The following is a 17,248-nucleotide window of genomic DNA, read 5'->3' as shown; positions in this document are numbered from 1 at the left end:
ATAAGCAGATTCGCTTTGTAACGGATCGCGTTATAACGGGATTGAGCTGTACTTAGTTTTTTCACACATGGCTTCATTTTTGTTAAATAAATCATGACACAGTGTAATATGTCATGTGTTGTTGTTCACCTGAGGTTGTATTTACCTAATTTTAAGACCTGCTAAGGAACAAATGATTGTTATTATGTCCTGATATGTAAAACCATAGCATTCAAAGAGGGTGTACTTTCTTTTTCCCACAACTGTAATATATCTCATACATACATATGCTCTGCTTCTATCCTGCATCACAAATTCAGAGCCGGGGCCTCTTCTACCCACAGTATACTGTATTGTATGGCCACCCTCTTCTGATTAATTTTCTTGCTATGTTTCAACTCGACTTGACCACTTTATCAGACATTTTCGTATAGGTATTTGACGTACAGTATTAATAAACAGACTATCGACTGTTTGACTGAATAGGCCAGCGTGATCAAAAGCACTTTATTAATGATTTAGTGATATGTTTTATTACCCCCATGAGAACTTTGTAAAAACATTGAAGTATTTTCACTGGGAAATCTGTAGACTAAAAGGTAAAAACAAGATTGATATATTGGTAATAATTTCTATTGAAAACGGTGGATCTCAGGCAGAATAGCGGGCTCCTGAGAGAGTGTGGGGACTGTGCACTTAGTAAGGCCCCAAACTGCACCGTAGTACTTTAGCTTGGGGTGGTATTTCTGTCAATTACATCAGGAGCTTCAAAAGTCGCTTGCCTCAGTGCTTTGCATCCACAGCAGCAAGGCATTGTGGGGCGTGACTTTGGAAGCTACCACAGTGAGTGACAGCTATACCACCCATGCTGTCGGCACACACTGAGAATAGTTGCAAAATGGGGGGCTTTTTTTTTTTAATGAAGGCTTTTTATTCTCCCCTTTTATCTGAACAGCAACATCCAGTTTGCATATGGTTGTATAATCTCATTTAGACCTATCTGTGTGGGTTAGATTCATTATACTTACCTTTACCATCCGATTACTATTGTAATCTATCCACCTCAGGAACCCTTACATTCTCAGACTCTTTAACCACACAACGTTTTGATATTATTTTATTGTTACTGATTTACTTCTCTTCCATCCGCTCAATAGTCCATGCCTTTCCGTTGTCATTTACTACCTGTTAAGAAATCAAGTGGTTAAACTCTTTTGCCTTGGCTCTATTGGTCCCACGGTGGCTGACTGCATATAAAAACCTCCCTAGTACCCTACGTCACCACCTTCGACAAAGCGCCTCCGCGAAGCGTACGTCAGGTGGGAGGCGGGACCAGGCTGATGTCATGACGCATACATGCCAGGATGAGGGTGAGAGGCACTGCTGAGTGCCGGTTCAGCCGCAAGTTGCTATTTGGCAGTTTCGATTTTCACACACCCTGATAATGGCCATTACGGGCTCAATATTACCTTAAGTAAAGGTTTATTAATTATGTTTGTTTACTACGCCATGACGATGGCGCGAGTAACACAGTACCCTCCAGATTTTGATACTGCTGGTGCAAATATCAGAGTGTCTCGTGTGTCGCTACATTTAATCTACACAGTAGTTGGCTGCTGATATGTGTGTGTGTTACACTTGCGGTTCCACCCTATCCCTAGATTCACAACTTGACTGTTCCTCATCTATTACCTATTGTTGCTTGAGTGCATTTTTTAGTTTTAACTTAGGAGGCGATAACTTGATACGGACGAGATCCGTGCCTCAGGGCCATTTCAACACACTTTGTGGGCTCTTATGCACTTTATGTATCAGGATCCATCATGATTATGTTTATTTAACAATTAAGTAATTATCAGTGATTTACTGTTACCCTGGACTAAGCATTCTAGGTGCCTTCATAGTAGCTGTGCACCTAGTCAATATTGATTGTGTTATCTGACGTATTACTTTGGGAGTATTCTATGCTATTTGTGGCTTCAGTAGGAACATTCATATGTCATTCATTTACAATTATTATAATGGTCAGTCTCTTGCTACCTGTTTAGAATGTACAGGTTTTTAATCATTTTCTAGTGCTGGACCTAAGGGTTCTCTTCTATATCAATTGCGAGCCATTTTATTACTATTAAGTAACTGCTTGTTATGGATTTCCTCTTCGTTTCAGTTTTTGTATAGAGCATGTTGGTTTATTTTATATGTTAGGTCACCCGTGTTAGTTGTTTATAATTAGTTCATCTTAATATCCATTTATTTTAAGCCATTATTAATAAAGTATTACTTATTAATGTATTCATCACATCATATACTACAATGAGTGCTTTCAAAAGGGTGTTCTTGTCTCTTACTTTATAGGCACACACTGAGAGGCAGTTTGGGGCCTCACTAAGCGTGTTCTCCCCATGAGCTCAGTGCACTATACTGCCTGGGATCGGTCACACAGGTTTGTTAGTGATAGTCTCATGAGTCGGCAATATGATTTATTCATTAGGGGATTGTGGAACAAATATTTTCTAGCAGTGGGATGAAGAGTGTGATAAAAGGTTGGAAACCGCTGTTTTAGACTGCATTGGGTTCTGTGGGGAGCTCCATTTTAACCTCTTGGACACTTAATATTTCAAACGCTTACCTCCTCCATGAAGCATGAGATTAAAGAAAAAAAAAAAATGAAAAACAGCAGTGGAAAGGGTATGAAGAGATTTATTAGCGCAAAAATGCAACAAAAAATGTCAGCGCGGTCTGCTGCGCTAATAACAAGCCTCCGGGGGCAGCATTTCATGATAGAGCAGCTCAGCCCTTCTGTGTATTAACACACTGCATTATAACACAGTACTGAGTATGATACAGGTTTCAAATTGTGTGCAGCTACAGCTGATTTTTTCCCACTTCCACTTTAATGTCCTAGGCCCCCTCCAAACAGCGATATACAGCTTTGGGAGGGAAGATTATCTTGCAGGAACACACTGTCAGACTGGCATGTGTATGTGGGTTGGAAATATTTGAGTCTACTTTATATTCTCCTCAACTTCAAAAAAGATTTTATTGGGTGATCTGATAACATCCCTGCTGATAGCAATAATTCGGCCCCTCACTCCTATCCCTCTTCACGTTTTGCTCATCCCCTGCGGCGCGCAGACGTCTGGTAAAGTTTTCAGTTCTGCGGGGAACGGTGCCAAGTCACTGACCAGATCCCCGAGAGGCCAGGAGAATGTCCACGGCCTGAGCTAAATTATCCACGTAACCATCAGCGGTCACCTCGACATGATGCTCATCAGCAGGTCTAGGAGAGAGGAAAGGTAGCACAAGGAGGGTGTAAGTGCTTTGATAGCCCTGTAAGAGGTTTCACAGAGGCACAGGGTGGCCTCTCAGCCTTATACAGTGAGCTCTCACCTGTATTTTCCTGTCCTGACAAGTACAGCCTGTATGCCACAGCTCTGCGCGCCTCCAATATCATTTACTATATCATCCCCGATCATAAGAGCCTGAGAGAGACACACAACAGCAGAGAGAATGCCGAGGCATACAAGAGGGATGTCACTGACACACCACCAACAAGCCTATATCTGGACATAATAGTCATGTGAACATAAGACTTTGGCGGAAGATGAGCGAGCTCTTCATATTCTGACCATATGAGGGGACGGAATTCTCTCAGTGAAACAATATACATAATACAATTTCAGCTCATTTTTTAGAGAGAGAGTCGGTGAAAAAAATAAAATATACTGGAAATATCAATGCAAAAAGACAGCTTTTTATTTTTGGCTTCATATTCTGCTTGCGACTTTATATAAAATATAAAAATTCTGCTAAGCAAACTCAATATGGAGTTTTGAGAAGGGGCGGCTCAGTGAGTAAAGACACTGACTCTGGCACTGAGTTTGAAGCAGGGGAACCCGGTTCAATTCCTCGTGTTGGCTCCTTGTGACCTTGAGCAAGTCACTTTATCTCCCTGTGCCTCAGGCACCAAAAACATAGATCAGCAAAGTAGGGGGCGCGGCAGTTATAGAGGTCCCGCGCTCTCCCCCCAGGCATTTTAATTAAATGCCGGGGGACCGCGCAAGGCCTCTATAATAGACTTACCTTCCCTTCCAGCGACGCGTCATCCTGGTAACTCTGCGTCAAATGACGCCCAGGGTCACGTGACGTCACCATGGCGACGTGATGTCACATGACCCTGCGCGTCATTTGACGCCAGGGTCGAACAGGGGGGGGGACAGGGGGGGGGGCACGAGGTGCCAAGGAGATCAGGCAGGGGTGCGCACAGGGGAAAAGTTTGCGCACGCCTGACACAGATTGTAAGCTCTACGGGGCAGGGACTGTGTCTGCAAAACGCCTCTGTAAAGCGCTACGTAAAACTAGCAACGCTATCCAAGAACAAACAATTATATTATAATATGGTTAATGCAGGTCATTAGCTAAGGAGATTTGTGCCAACTTAGACCTGGTGATTTTTTTGATGGAAAGGGAAAATAAAATAAGGCCCGATGTGCAAGATTTCAACCCCTTATTATAGTATGTGTATCGCTAAATTCCCCCAACTCTTCATATGAACCCTGGCAAGCGGAGACACATGGGGAAAATGTATCAGCAAAGTACATTGATACTAAAAGAATTGCTATAAAAATGCTTCTCTTAACAGAAGCTTAATTTCATGATTGACTTCATACGTGCATCCATAAGTCTCTCACCGCCAAATGCCCAAACTTTTACTGAAATGACGAGAGCAGGCATTTACCTCCTGTGGCCTCACTCCCATCTCTGTGAGCGCCGAGCAGAAAAACTTTGGTGACGGCTTTCCCACAACCTCAGCGGACACATCGCAGGCGTACTGTGCATGCGAGAGAGAGAGAGAAGAGTAAGCGAGAGGGAGTGGGTGCATAGTGGCAAGAGAACATGGAAGAGAAACTAGAGAAGGACATGCTTACCTCCAGAGCTTTCATATATGCCCCCACATCCAACTTCAGACCATCAGTTTCTTTATAATAACGTCTAGGAAAAAAAAATGTATTTGGGTGACCTCCACCATGTCACTTATTTTCGTCGCCCTTTTTAAGCTATGGATCCCACCAACTATAAGTCTGAGGATCACTAAACCACCACCCACTCTGTGTCATTGTTAATCCATCCAACACCCATCTGGCAATTATTCTGCCTTACCCAAACACTGCATGGGGATCACTCACTTATGTCATCACTGACAGTCATATACGTCATTTACTACCTAGTGTCTGAGAGGGTCCCCCATTCCCGGCTTAGGGTCACTCACCCTCTCCCCAGTGATATCAGGATTGGTTTCTCCAGGCCAAGTAACACCTGGAAGGCTTGGTTCAGGTTCTGGTAAGAGAAGTTCTCAGCAGCATCCCCGATCAGGACACAGTTGGGCTCAGATTTATCAACGGAATCAAACTCAGGCACTAGAGCTGTTATGGGAGAGAAGTCACCTCTCAGAGCCTGGCACATGGACCTGTGCACTAGCAACTGTACTCACAAAGTATTGTAGTTGTTTCCAAACTGTTTGTTCTGCATTCGGGACACCCCCCCCCCCATTCAGTATTTGATAGAAAGAAAAAGATGGACATGAATTTGGGTGGTACTCAAAAACTAGTTTGTAAAAGAAGAAAGATTGTGCAGCATGCAATATAATCTTTCTGTATTTCCCAGTGTTTATGTCCCACTCGTAAATCTCGTGAGCTCCCTTAGTTTGCGAATCAGTTTGGGAATCACTGCCTTCTTGTTCCTACCAGTCAAGGACGTTTACTTTTACCTTCTCACCGTAAACACATCATTCATTGTAACAATCCTCGGTAATTTCCTGTTTTGAAGATGCCCTGATGGAAGACCTTTTTCATCTTAAAAATGTCTATCATTAAAGCTGCAGTTCAGTCAATATCCTGCATGTGTGTTTTTTTTAATAAATCAGTTCTGTAGTAAGAAAAATTACTTTTAGCATTTTCTGTTTTAAAAAAAAACAACTTTGAAAGACCAATTTTCTTGTATTCTATTTTAACAGCCATTTGCTAAGGCACTGCCCCTTCATGTCCTGTCACAAGCCCTGGCACACCCCTTTGTCAGCCCTGCCCTCCCTCTAGCACATGTCAGTGCAGGAGTGCTCATGAATATTGAATATTCATGAGCTTCCACTGAGAGACAAGCAGAAGAAAAACAGATCCCTTCACTAATTATGTCACCAAATTCCGCCTATCAATACATGGAGAACGAATTGACCGGCAGCTATACAGTTCTTTAGTTAATTAAGAGATTGCACACATGAAACTATTGAAGTAAAAAAATTAAAAAAAAATAAAAAAAAGACTGAACTGCAGCTTTAAACACTCTCTTTAATAACCAGAGCCCCAGTTCCTCTCAACGTTTGAATTTATTTCCTGAGTTAGGGAAGCCCAAAGCATCCCAGCTGATGTTCCCATCACTCTGACTCATGGTAGTGTACTGCAGGGGTGATCAACTGCAGTCCTCAAGACCCCTCAACAGGCCAGGTTTTAAGGATCTCTGCTTCATCACAGGTGGCTCGATGAGCAATGAAGCAGGGACCGATTTAGCCACCTGTGCTGACGCAGGGATATCCTGAAAACCTGACCTGTTAGGGGGTCTTGAGGACTGGAGTTGAGCACCACTGGTGTACGGTAAGGGGAGCTGTAACTTTTTCAGACTGACCATCATGTACCAGAAGGTGAGGCCGCAGCCCGCGCTCTTTCAGCATCCGCCGCGCTGCGGGGGCCGGAGCAGTCACTTCTTCTTCGGATATGTTGAAGCCGAGAGCCTGCAACTTCTGGACAAACTGACCACGCGTGGCTTGTGTCTCGTTGGTGCAGAAACGCAGTTTCAACCCGGAGTGCCTGAGTCTGAGAAGAGAGATCAATCAAATCAGGGCAATCAAGTAGAATATCCCCCTCCCTGGTCCCTGTCACCTTCGGGACACGGAAATCCCAATGATGTGAACCAGAATAAAGCACCAACTCACCTATGTGCATTCACAGTAGTATGTCAAAGCATTGCACGTTGTTCTGTACAGTGATGCAGAGTAAGGCTATGCACTTCAAACACTACAAAAGTTTGTTGTAGCTGAAGGAGCGGCTCAGTGAGTAGAGGTGCTGAATTTGTAAACAAGGGCACTGGGTTTGAATCAGGGGAACCTGGTTAAAATCCCGGTGTCAGCTTCTTGTGACCTTGGGTCACTTTATCTCCCTGTGTCTCAGGCACCAAAAACATAGATTGTAAGCTCCTCTGGGCAGGCACTGTGTCTGTAACAATCCTATGTGTGTGCTGTGTACTGCGCTTTGAGTCCCATTGGGATAAAAGTCATTATTATTAAAAGAACATAACATAATGTTGTTTGGAGTTACTCTCACCTCTATACCTCCTTAAAAGTCTGGCTATGGTGAGACTTCGTATACGGAGGATGTAAGGTAGATTTGTCATGTATACTGTTCCCGGCACAGATATTCACATTCATCAGTAATGTAATGACGGCATAAACGAAGTAAAGCAGCAAGGGGAGCGATGAGAGGAAAAGCAAAGAACAACACAGCATGAAAAGCTGAACAGGAATAGCACCAAATATAAGGCTCCCGGTTACAAAGATGCGTTGTGTTTGCAAATCTAGTTTTTCTTCCTTATAAAGTTGCTTTTTGTTTGTTTTTTTTATAATTATTATTTTAAGCCAATGCTGTAAGAATAATATTGATCTAAAGTCGATTTTGACAAGCTCAGCTTCTTCCCCTTCCATTCTCTGCTCCACCGCTCAGAACTGGACCAGAGCCATGCACCCTACCGTCTGGACCCTATACATTTAGGTTGACTGGGAATGGATCTCTTTGACCAACTACAAAATTAGGCATTAATATGACTACAATATGTCTTGTTGCATCTCACTGACATTCACCCCATTACTGGCAGAAGGGACTGAGGTGCATTGCTGTTCAAGGCTTGCATGACAGTATCGCACAACTCCACGTGGAGTATCATGGCTTGGTACCCCAGCCCTTGCAGGGCTTCTGCCATTAACAGTCTAAGGTCAAATACAGCTCTGCAGCTTGTATCTGACCATCAGAATTATACATAACACTTAGTGTGTAATTGCCCTTCATAATATGAGCTTTTCTCTTTTCAATGAAGCCATTTGGATAAAGAGATAACGAGAGAATAACGTACGCTACTAATATGCCAGTGGTGCGTGGCACACACAGAAGGTAATGATGCAGGTGAGCAAAGGAGCCCAGGGATCAATTATCCCTAATAAATTACTATGCGACCTTCTCAGAACAGTGAGCAGTGGGTGTGACTGGAGGAAAGGAGCGAGACGCAGCATCTGTTCTTTCATGTAACGGAAATTTCTCCGAACAAGTGTCCTATAACACTGCCAAGCACTATATACAAGAACCGGCACTCTATATCCTGCTCATACAAGGTGGCGACGTAACCTTTACCAATTCATCTACATAGTACTCCAGCACACTGTATACATGTCAAATGACACGGAACTCCACTAGCAGATATATACAGAGCTCATACATGTGAATGCAGTGACATGTAGATCTTTAACCCATGCAGTATGACCCTTGAGATCATATATAGAAATACTATGATCTGTACCCTGGTTATAATTAGGAAATAATTAAGTGTTAATAACTTGCAGGATTTCAGTGCAGTGGGCCAAGATGTGTGTTGATCTGCTTGTTGATGTTTTTATGGTCATATCCTAGATGCACCCCCGTAAATATAAAATATTTGTTATATATAAAATGTATTATATTTGTAATAATTTTGCTGTGACTTGCTCGTTATACTTTAAATCTCTATATGGAGATTACAAGGTCCTGAAGTGTTTTCGAAAGTGCTTCAAAATCAAAGCTCTTGCCATAAGAATGGCAAAGAAGGGTGGGGCAGTGTTGGTCCTTTCTTCCACGTAGTAACAAAAGAGGGACTGGGTGGTGTGATATCTTTCATTGCACCAACAAGTAGTTGATAAGGTACCAACTTTCGAACCTCTCAGAGTCCTTCTTCAGGTCCTAGACCTACCCCGAGAATGGATCTTCTCTGAATTGACCTCCACATGTGCAGCTGACATCCAAACCAGATCTTCATAGCTCTACGACCCATCCAATGCCCCGTATTACAAAACAGACTACTCTGCACAGATCAGTGTACTTCTTTTATTTTTATAATAAAGTCTCCCTGCTACAAACCAGTGCAAATATACTCCACCATCTTCAAAGAAGAAAGTTCCATTGGTTTCAATGAAAATGTTTTTTCATTGATGAATCTAGTGCAGTATGTTTGTATCCAGGGAACTTTGATGAATAGCCCCTATGATCTGTTTCAGAACTGATCCTGCATTCCAACACGTAATGCACTACCTCTCAGAGGTGCACAAATCTCTATCAGTGAACCCGACAACAGAAATACAAATGTACAGACCCAAGCTGAATTGAAAACCCATCTACTATTTATTTTGTAAAGTTGTGTGTCTGTTCGCTATGCATTTGGTCACCTCTTAAGATATTATAACCACATTTAGCTTTAAGGTTCCTGAGACCAAGGAGCATGTATTATCTATGTTTGGATACAATTGCACGCCATTTTGAATCATGGACTGAACCTTTCAAAACGGCACTGATTTTAATCATATTCAGCAGGATTGTATGTATGTATGTATATATATATATATATATCAAATGGAAATATTACTGTATGCTCATTTGCATGTCTTAGACAGGTCTGCAAACCATTATCACCCAGCACACATCCATTTGTAGGGATGAGGAGCTTGTTCAGATAGACGGGTAGCTTGCCCAGAAAGTATTTGAAGGCAAGACAGGAAAAGGCAACTTTACACCTGGACTCAAGGAATCGCCAATCTAGTTCTTGGAACATTTCACAGTGATGTGTGTTGTAGTTACATTGTAGGACAAAGTTGCATATTGAGTTGTAGAGTGTGTCTAGTTTGCCAGGGTGAGTTTGGGATGCTGTACCATATACTATGCCCCCATAGTCTATAGTTGGCATTAGCATCTGCTGTGTGATGCGCTTTCTGCCAGCTGGTTTTGGGAGGCTTTGTTCCCATAAAGTACACCTAGTGTGGCATTGGATTTTGATGGCAGGGTGTCAATGTGCAACCCAAATGTTAAAATGGGAGTCAAACCATATGCCCAGATATTTAAAACTAGTCACAGGGGCTAGGACGGTATTGGTTGGTCCTGATCTGTAGCTCTGTCATTTGTAGCTTTAGAAATGTAGCCTTGGTCCCAAATACCATTGTTACAGTCTTGTCAGTGTTTAAAAACTGTTTTTGTTTTGGGAAATCCAGTTTTCAAGTCTCGAAAAATCAGATTGAAGTAGGTGTCCAAGGTCAGAGAGGCTAGGGCTGTGTGCATATAGGATTGTGTCATCTGCATACATGTGTATTGAAGCTCCCTTACAAACTGTAGGCAGATCATTGATAAAGACAGAAAATATTAGGGGCCCCAGAGCAGAGCCTTGCAGAAACACTGCAGGTGATATCCAATGGGTTGGAGTTAGAGCCCGAGATAGACACAAATTGGGATCTACCCGATAGGTATGAGTGAAACCAGTTTAAAGCATGCTCCTCTATTCCAGAGCACTGGAGTTTGTTAAGCAAGATAACATGATCAACAGTATCAAAAGCCTTTGCAAAATCTTAGAATATTGCACTAGTAAATTGTCCAAGTTTCATTCCACACTGGATTTCATTGCAAACTTTAGCAGGGTAGTTACTATGGAGTGTTTGGGGCGAAAGCCAGAATGGAATTGGCTAGGGAAATTTGTCTTGGTATAGTAATCGCTTGATTGGGACTGGACACATTTTTCCATGAATTTGGATAGTATTGGGAGAAGAGAGATTGGTCTGTAGTTGGAAACAGTGTTTTGTCCCCACTTTTGAAGATTGGAACAACTCTGGCAGTTTTCCAGGTCTCAGGGATATGGCCTGCAGACAAAATAGTGTTGATTAGGGAAACAAACGGTATGGTAATGGCTGGAGCACCAAGACGTAGGAACTTTGATTGCAGCAGATCAGGTCCACATTGGCTGCTTCGTTTTAATTTGAGAAGTGCTTGTGTAATCTCTTCAGATACTGGGACAAATTGAAAATTGTGGGCAGTGTTGGGAGAGGGTGGGGGTATAGGTGTTTTTCTAGATATTGAGCTTCATGTTTTTAGTTCGGATTGTGTTTTGCTAATACGGAAGTAGCACACCCCACAAAGTATTCATTGAATGTATTTACAATGTCAGTGGGATTTGTCAGAGTAATGTCATCCTTTTTGATATTAGATAGTTTGTGATGACTAGAAGACTGGAATATATTGTTGATGCCCTTCCAGAATTGATGTATTCTGGTGAAGATTGTCAGAGTAATATTGGGCTTTTGCGTGTCTTGTTTGCCTTGTGCACATACTCCGCATGCATCTGTAGTTATTGAGATCCTTGGTAGTGCCAGTAACTTTGTTGCTTGTCCACAAGGCATCCCTGAGCTGGTAAAGTGCAATAAGGTCGGTTGTAACCCATGGTAGGTGGGCGCCCCATACTCTTATCCTGTGTAGTGAAGCATGGGTATCACAGAGTTTTAAGAACTCTGTTTGGAAATAACCAAGCACAGAATCGGGGTCAGGTATCAAGTCAATTCTATACCAAGGGCTGTTGGTAACATCAGCTAGAAACTGTTGTGGGTTAAAGTTTCTAAACGTTCTAGTGAGTAGAACCTTAGGGCTTGATTTCAGTAGTCTGATTTTCCTTACACAGTACACTATTGCATGGTCACTGAAAAAGTCAGGTCGGATACCAGAGGATTGGATTCTGTTGGGACTAGAGGAGAGAATCCAGTCTAGCAAGGAATGGTTGTGAGATTCTAGGTTTATGAGTGTGGGTTGGGAAATTAGCTGTGTTAGATTTAGTGACTTGAGTTGTGTCTGGATTTTGTTGTTTTTAGGATCAAGCCAATTGTAGTTGAAATCCCCAAGAACTAACAGCTCACACTTCCCATTCAGAGAGGAACTTGATCCAAGAAACGGAGTGATATCGGTCAGGGATTGTAGTGCGGCTTTAGGCTCGGTCCCGGCTGGTGACGGAGGCACGTGCACCTCACACCAATCCCTTACCTCCTCGCTTCTTGGCCCTCTTTGTGTTGTGGCGCGTCAGTCAGCAGGGGATACAACTAGATTGTGTTCCCGTGCGACGGCGCGGTCACATGGTGCGCCAGGAGCCAATCAGAGGCTAGATCGCATAGACCAAATTGGATAGCAGCTACTGTTCACCAGTGGGAGCGCAGCTATATGAAAGGAAAGGGGGAAAAGGTGTGTTTGTATTATTGCAGTTCTTGTGCTTGAACCCTGCAGCGTGTTGGTTGCTTGCTTTATTTTCTTTTATTTATTATTATATTTGGATTAATTCTTAATATTATACTTGTAATAACGTTGTGCCTTACGTCATGGTACTCCCCCCCCCCACGTCATGGCCGCGCCCACCTCTCCCGATTTGGCCACGCCCCGCGTCTCCGATCGCTGCCTACAGACCGCAGATCGCGGTTTTGAGCCGATGCACCCCCTGCGGTACCTGCCCATTGCGACCTAGATAAGTGTGCGCAAGGCAGGGGGCCATTCACCTCCTAACCTCACTAGACTCATCTCTTTGCTCAGATCTTTTACTACTTCCACAGAACATCTGTGTTTGTAAAACAATTACCGGCATAAATGCCCACGTGCTAATTAATCATTAATTGACCTCCGACAAAAATCAGAATTGTGATTGAGGCATCTGTTCCCTCATTAAGAGGGATGTAGTTCAAAGCTCTAGTAGCCTTATTTGTCCTGGAGAAGAGCAGTTTGGTTGTACTGTAGGTAGCGAGACCTTTTATTGGACAAACATTACAGTTCTTCATGGATTCAATTATAGTGCACATTGTTTATGAAACTTCAAAAGTTTCTAGGTTAACAATACAGTTGAAGAGGAGACCTATGAGGTTTCGGATGTTGTGAACACTATAATTTAATCTAGGAAGAACAGTCTATGTGATTGTACTTGCTGTCCCTTTAATGAGCAGATTAGTTGCAGGTAGTGATACCTTTTGGTCGAATAAAAAAGGTATCACGACCTGCAACTAATCTGCTCATTAAAGGGACAGCAAGTACAATCACATAGACTGTCACATTTATTGGAGTTAAAGGAAGAGTTCCTCTGTTTTTGAAAAGTGGAGGTTTTCAGAAAAACATAAGGTCTGTGTATGAATGCAGAGACAAGTGTGTTTAAACACACTGCTCCATTTCTGAAGCAGAGTTGTGTCATATGTAAGAACAGCTTCCTGCATCCGATGCAGAATTTCAGACTTCCACCACTCCAAATATGAAGGAATTTCTATGCAGAAAGTGATCTCATTATAATATCTTTCAGCTCATACACATATATATGTCAGTTGGCACTCACGTGGAGTTGGAGTAGATGTTGGTGCTTATCCCTAAGGCTGCGCTTATAGTGCCTGGCGACGGCGCTCCAAAACAAATTAATTGACTCTGTCACAAGCGCTTATTGTAAGCGCGACGGAGCGTCTAAAAATTTGGAAGCCGGGTAAATTTGATTTTTTAGAGACAGTCGCCACATGTGTGTCTCTAAACCAATCAAATTGCGCGGCCCGCCCCTTTTAGTGACGTCACTGGCCTTGTCGCCAGTGACGCCGCTAAAAGTAAAATTACAACTTTCGCCAGTGGCGACGTCATCGGTCGCGTCGCCAGCACTATAAGCGCGGCTTAGAGGTAAGATAGATAAGGTGTTTTCACTGGACAGCCATGCAGCAAAAACGAGACAACACACAAAGGTAGTAGTTCAAAAAAACTGTATTAAAGTACGTGGCGCCTGGTGTGTATGCGCCACGTACTTCAATACAGTTTTTTTTTTAACTACTACCTTTGTGTGCTGTCTCGTTTTTGCTGCACGGCTGTCCAGTGAAAACACACACACACACACAAAAATATTTTATAATGAAAAAATATTTATAATGGCTCTACAAAAAGTACCACAATTGCAAATACCATTGTAGATCTTAGAATACATTATAGGTTTGGTAATATGCGATGCCTTGCTTTGGGAGGTGTGTGGTGTTAATTAAAATATACAATAATACAATAGCTTGTAAGTTCTCAATTTATCATGCCCCTATATTAGCCCCCTCCCGTGGGGTGGAATTACTTTATGAGCTTGCTGCCATCACAATCACTGCCTTGTTCAGCTCGGCAGGAGAAAGAACTGAACATCAGCCAGCAGCTGCTCAATGGCTCACACTGCTCCAGTTTCCTGCTATCAGGGTCTGTGTCCACAACAGCCCAGCCAGCTCAGCCTTTGATATGCAAGCAGGACACTAGCTTAGTTGTTATGGGCGTTTCATTACCTTCTGTCTCATGAGAGACCAGACTCACTTACATATGGAAACACAGATATACTGCACTTGTAAGTACATACACCAAGTACAGATACAAAACATGTATATTGTAACTATACTCCCTACACATGTACACTACCTATAATTACATTTCACATCCTAACTGAAAAATTAAATGGGATAGACTAGACTAGAGCATGGGTGGCCAACTCCAGTCCTCAAGGGCCACCAACAGGTCAGGTGTTCATGATATCCCTGCTTCAGCACAGGTGGCTCAGGGATATCCTTGATATGCCCTTGACGACTGGAGTTGGGCACTCCTGCTCTAGAGCAGGGGTGCGCAAACTGGGTGACACAAGATTTTCTGGGGGGGCGCGGTGCTTACAGGGGCCCCACGCTCTTCCCCGGCATTTCATTTAAATGCTTTGGGGATCGCGCTCAAGGCCTCTATAAGTTCCCTTACCCTGTCTCCGACGGCTTCTGGAGACGCGTCGCCATGGCAATGTGCCACAAAATTACGCAGCGGGGTCACATGACGTTGCGTTGCCATGGCAACATGGCGTTGTGACGTCAGAATGGCGGAGACAAGCTAAAGAATAGGGGGCGCGAGACCAGGCAGGGGAGCGCAGGGAAAAAAGTTTGCGCACCCCTGCAGTCTAGAAGATTAGGTAGTGACCCTATTTAAGCACCTTGCTGCTTTGGAGCCTGGCATATGGCACTGATTTGCCTCTGCTCTTTATAGTTGATATGACAGGTGTTTGTAAACGTGTGAGCACCTGCATTTACAAAATACTTTGTCTGGAACACAGTTTTGCAAGAGGATTATGAAATATATTGCCACGAACAAATACATAAGTGCATCTGGAAGTATATATACATTTGCAATGTGTTCTCTTTTTACAATGCACCTGCTCAGTGAAACACTGCTCCACCTCCCTTGTATCAGAACAGCTAAGAAGAACTGTGTCCATTCAAACATCAGCACACTGTAAATGTCCAACCAGCCCAGGCATTGATATGCAAGTTTAAACTGTATATTACAGGTCTCTTGCTGAGCTATTATTCTATAGATGCTTCAGGGCCTTCTGTCTCATTAGAGGCAATGATCTACCTCTGCCTAAATATAAGCATATAAAACATGCACACAAACTAAATATAGCTGAAACTTCATACACTTAAATTTTCACTATAGACATGGACGCAAAATGCATAGATACATTGTGACGCCCCTTAAACACATTGAATGCATTTGTTCAACCAGATGCAATAATCCTACATATAAACATACCGAAGACACGTTCTCAGATTTATCAAAGAAAGAAATGCAGCTGAAAGCAATGAGCGAGACTGATGCTTCCTCAGCAATACACCGTATCCAAACATGAGCGCAAAAGATTAAAGTGCCTTAATAAGCAGTTATCCTGTGCCCGATTAAAAGAAAACAGTTAACATGAATTTATCAGTATTAGGTGACACCTTTTTAAAAAAAAAGGTGTCACCTAATACTGAAGTACTCATTTACTCTGCACTACAACAACTGGACTAACATGGCAATTTCTACTTAATACATGAATTTAGCAATACAAATGTCACTTTATTTGATATGCATGATCAAAGCAGTAGAGTTCCCAGGGCAATCTCTTCAGAATGTATGTATATTTTTATTGAGCCAACTAGGTATGCAGCACTTTGCCATTTTTTTTTAACAATACAAAGAGCTTACACTCTAATCGGGTTTGGAAGTTAAAGAGGTACTTGGCAGACATTCATGGGGATAATTGTGTAGTAAATGCCAAGATAAATATGGAGCCGGAGAGTTTTCACAAGAGGATGTAGCCAGGTCTTCCCCCGTGTCCCCTTACCTCCTGGCGGGTAGCGCTGCTGGGGGAAGTATATGTGGCTGCAGCGGGAGCCAATCCGGTGCGGCAGGCGATCAGCGGTGGCTGAGTGAGGATAGAGAGGGAGCTCCGTTGGCTCTGCGGTGCACCCGGCTAGCGGGGGGCCGCCATGACAGGCGCAACAGCGTTCCAACATGATATACCTGTCTGTGTGTATCATTATTATTGTTCCTGCAAGGGACTATCCCACCACGTTGGGAACCCTTACAGGTTGAGGCGCTGCATCAAGACGAACCAGAATCACCAAGGCTCCCAGTGGCGGAGGCTCAGGCCTCCTGGTTGCCACCAGATAATAGCAGCATTGGTAGTTCCTTCCCGGGTACAGGGGAACAAGGGCTACAAGTATATATAATATTTTTAATCAAGCACTTTTTTTTTTTTTAAAGAACTTCACCCATTTATTTTATTATATAATAGAATAAATGGATGAAATTCTTTGGGGGGGGGAAGGATATATAAATGCATATGTCTATATCTTATCACATTGCTCAACCTTACTTAACACACCAGCTATGACGTCATTTGCCACTCACGCCCCGCCCATCCACTATGACGTCATTTGACACTCACGTCCCGCCCATCTCCCCCACGGTAAGCCACGCCCCTCTCCAAACGGGCTGTTATATAATGCTGTCTCCGCCCACAACCTGAGCCCCGCCCACTATGCGCTCCAGGCCTCGCCCCCTCACGCGCTCAACCCCTCATTCACCTGTTTACTGCCTCTATCGAGCCCGGGATCGGAATCCCACCCGCGACCCCGCCGCTGTCATACAGAACCCCGCTAATGTCCAGCAGCACCGCCCGGACCGCGCTCGCCCAGGCCGCCATGGCAGCTACGCGCAACTTCACTGGGAAGTGGAGAGCAGAAACCACCTGCTCTCCTCGTGACGTCAGGAAACCACCACTGCATCATGGGATATGTAGTCCTGGAGCCAGACTGCCCACGTGTTCACAGCGGCGGAGTTTA

The 17,248-nt window shown here is 43.4% G+C and overlaps 1 protein-coding gene across 1 annotated transcript; it reads right to left on the bottom strand.

The window, feature by feature from the left end:
• Positions 1-2,661: 2,661 nt before the first annotated feature.
• On the bottom strand, positions 2,662-17,183 carry LHPP (phospholysine phosphohistidine inorganic pyrophosphate phosphatase). Its single transcript, XM_075612162.1, has 7 exons — positions 16,991-17,183; positions 6,655-6,842; positions 5,249-5,402; positions 4,908-4,971; positions 4,718-4,810; positions 3,370-3,461; positions 2,662-3,259 (listed from the first exon to the last, which is right to left on the bottom strand). Exons 1-7 carry the CDS (start codon positions 17,107-17,109, stop codon positions 3,157-3,159), a joined length of 813 nt encoding a protein of 270 aa, XP_075468277.1. The 5' UTR covers positions 17,110-17,183; the 3' UTR covers positions 2,662-3,156.
• Between the last annotated feature and the right edge of the window lie 65 nt (positions 17,184-17,248).

This window comes from Ascaphus truei, chromosome 8 (genome assembly GCF_040206685.1).
Source record: "Ascaphus truei isolate aAscTru1 chromosome 8, aAscTru1.hap1, whole genome shotgun sequence".
NCBI lineage: Eukaryota > Metazoa > Chordata > Amphibia > Anura > Ascaphidae > Ascaphus > Ascaphus truei.
Note: the sequence above shows the minus strand (reverse complement) of the source record. Positions and strands in the feature narration are given on the sequence as shown.

What these genes read in the sequence shown, in the direction of transcription:
- LHPP (XM_075612162.1), bottom strand. Translation starts at nt 17,109, where the DNA reads ATGGCGGCCTGGGCGAGCGCGGTCCGGGCGGTGCTGCTGGACATTAGC. An exon ending in TCACCTTCTGGTACATGATG is followed by an intron (nt 5,403 to 6,654) that starts GTCAGTCTGAAA and finishes CTCCCATAACAG; the next exon opens with CTCTAGTGCCTGAGTTTGAT. An exon ending in CTGATATCACTGGGGAGAGG is followed by an intron (nt 4,972 to 5,248) that starts GTGAGTGACCCT and finishes TTTTTTTCCTAG; the next exon opens with ACGTTATTATAAAGAAACTG.